Genomic DNA, 2927 nt, shown 5'->3' with positions numbered 1-2927 from the left:
TTTTTTTACGAGAGAAGAAGAAAGAACACGAGTGAGATTACGGAGGTGAGTCGAAATTAAATTATCGCGTACGAGTTTTTAAATATCGAATCGAATACGTGAACATTCGAGACTTGGTATTTATTTTTTCATACATTTTATGGGACTAGAGTGTGTGTGTGTGTGAGAGAGATAAGTGACAAACTAACTTGAGATTAACACATCTCATTTCTATAGTGAATTCATGAAAGTATCCGGTGCGAAGGAGTATTACGAAATTGTTTTATTTTTCCATTCGTTTTTGCACGAGTTTAAGTTTGCGCGTGTGTATGTTTTGATTTATTTACAATTGTATTATTACTAGAGTAATGATACGTTATTACTTTATTGTTAATACGAAAACGATTTATAATGATAATGTGTAAATTCAATGTCGTGTCAAATTTCATAGACCCCGTTTAATCGACGCGAAAATTTGTTTACGTGTGATAATAGCAAGATATTAAGAAAAAAATTATTCAAATTTGCATTAATCGGAGTAATCGTTGATACGTATTATTTTATTTCATTTGCATCGTTAAATTATTGTTTTTTCGTTTTTTTTCTTCAATATATCATCGTAATTAAAAATGTTTGATAACAAGTATGAAAAGACAAAATTGAATTAACTTTCTTGTCAATTTTTGTTCAATTCGAGAAGCGATGTATAGAACATTTTCAGATATTAATCTTAAAGATTATGTTATACAAATGATTTTTACGACTTTGGAAATTATAGTTTTTAATTGAATTCTTTTTCTTCTTCGTATATACTTATACATCATAATAAATCACAAAGATTCGTGGTACCTGAAAAAACGCGTGCAAAGGTAGCACGTTAATTAAAGCACCGCCATGTTGTCGTACAATTTCTTGATATAATCAAATCTTCACTTTACGAAACAACAATTTAAAATTAAAAAATTGATATAAAACAATCTAAAAAATAAAAAACTGCAAAATATGTTTCGATCACGAGCAGCGACGTTGGAAAAAATCACAGAATATATTTTTCTTCCATTCCTCCCGCGTAAATGAAAAAGAAAAAAGAAAAAAAGAAAAATGGCGCGCGATATAATCGAACGACGTTGATGGTGGTGGTGGTGATAAAAGGGGGGCTTGAAATTTGAAGAAGAATTTTTCTTTTTATTTCAAATTTCTTGGATAACGTTTAGGAAAATAATATTTATATTAGATAAATATATATATATATTTCGAATTTTAATATTTAGATAATATTAATTAGATAATTATATTTCGAAATAAAAAATAAAATAAGAAGAAAAATATATACAAAAAAATAAAAAAGTGAAATTGGTATGAAAAAAAAAGAATAAATAAGAGAACGGTTATAATAATAATAATCATGTGACGTATAGTCCGAGGGGGTATGTTCCATTTCTTCGTTCATCTCGTGGGTATCTTTTCGTTTTGTGAAAGTGTTTGGAATTAAAGAACGGGCCGCGTGTAGCACCTCTGGGAGCCGTATTTAACTTTGCTTAACTAAGTTCTGGATCCGTTGACGCGACGCCCGAGGGATTCGGGACGACGACGACGACGACGACGAAGATTCACCTTTTTTCTTTTTTCTCGTCTTCTTCCTTTCCCTCACCTCTCCTCGTCGTCGTTCATCAACGCTACCATCACTCATTCTCTCTCATTCTTTTACTTTCTTTTCCTTTAAAACGTCTTATCTCTTTCTTCATTTTTTGTGAATTTGTTCCTTCCCTCCTTCTACCCCCCCCCACCCCCTCGTCATTTTCTATACCCATCCGTCGTTTCCAGATCGCATATTTTTTTTCCTGCAAAAAAAGGTTTTCCCTAGAATTCAATTTCGTTTTCTATTACGATTGCGTTTCATCGCTTGGCACATTCATTTTTTTGTTATTTTTTACAAAATTAAACACGTAAAATTTATAATATATTATTCGTATATATCTACTTATGTTTATTTTTGATAATTTAAGGGAAAAAACGTTGACTCATTAGTTTTTGGTTTTGTTTTAATTCAATTATTTATCCGAATAAAAAATCTTCACATAGATATAAAATAATATAAATTGTATTGTAATATATTTGTGTGTGTTTACAAGTTAGGAACAGATAATAAAAGATTTAATTTTGAAAATGTTTTACAGAACAATCGAGAACGATCGTAGAATACCGACGGAAAATGTCGCTGATCGATGGTCTCAGGACGTGAGTGAGAAGTTGATTATTAAAATATAAAGTGTCAGTAAGTCGGTTGATAAACCTTCCTCCCCAAACCGAAAACCCGATAAAAAGAAGAAGAAGAAGAACACTTTAACTATTAACAATACGGAGGAGGATTTCAACAATATGTCTTACCTGGCTTTGGACTCCAACGCATGGCAGGTAAGTTTTCAAAAAAAACATTCATCATAATTATTATATTCCCTTAAGTGTATTGGACAATAAATTAAATTTATATAGCAAAGTTGGGGATTAAAACAACAACAAAAATATATTTAAAAGTTATAATATCGATCGAGAGAGCATAATCGATGATCGAAACTTTAATCGAATCGTCTAGAATAATCTTGGATCGAAAACTATAATCGTTCCCTTATTCGAGAGCATAGCCCGGAGACCCCTTAGCATCGGACTATAACTTATTTCTTGGCTTCAAGGATGGCAAGGTGAATCTCTCTCTCTCTCTCTCTCTCTCTCTTTCTCTCTCTTCTTGACTTTCTCTCTTTCTCTCTCTTGGGTTAGAGCATTATTACACGGTTTTCACCGAGAAGATATTGAAGAGCCGACGCCACGTTAAACGTATTATCTCCCCGTGAATACATCCGGAACATCCAGATTCGCTTCTGTCGGATGTCGCATGAATATTTATACGATGAATATTGAGAGCAACTACTACTACACTACTACTATTACTA

At 32.0% G+C, this 2927-nt stretch overlaps 1 protein-coding gene across 3 annotated transcripts in view; it reads left to right on the top strand.

The window, feature by feature from the left end:
• Positions 1-2927, top strand: part of LOC106783608 (transcription factor AP-2-epsilon) — a 192389-nt gene that overhangs the window by 1495 nt on the left and 187967 nt on the right. For 2 of the 3 annotated variants that reach the window (XM_014742334.1, XM_014742307.1), the window contains exon 2: positions 2157-2394. In XM_014742334.1, coding sequence (XP_014597820.1) covers positions 2359-2394 — 36 coding nt within the window. In that variant the 5' untranslated portion in view covers positions 2157-2358. Of the gene's footprint in view, positions 1-13; positions 46-2156; positions 2395-2927 lie in introns of those variants that run through there. The other variant, XM_014742316.1, reaches the window with a different exon arrangement.

The sequence above is a fragment of the Polistes canadensis genome, unplaced genomic scaffold (genome assembly GCF_001313835.1).
Source record: "Polistes canadensis isolate GaletaPanama2010 unplaced genomic scaffold, ASM131383v1 scaffold_1, whole genome shotgun sequence".
Taxonomy (NCBI): domain Eukaryota; kingdom Metazoa; phylum Arthropoda; class Insecta; order Hymenoptera; family Vespidae; genus Polistes; species Polistes canadensis.
Note: the sequence above shows the minus strand (reverse complement) of the source record. Positions and strands in the feature narration are given on the sequence as shown.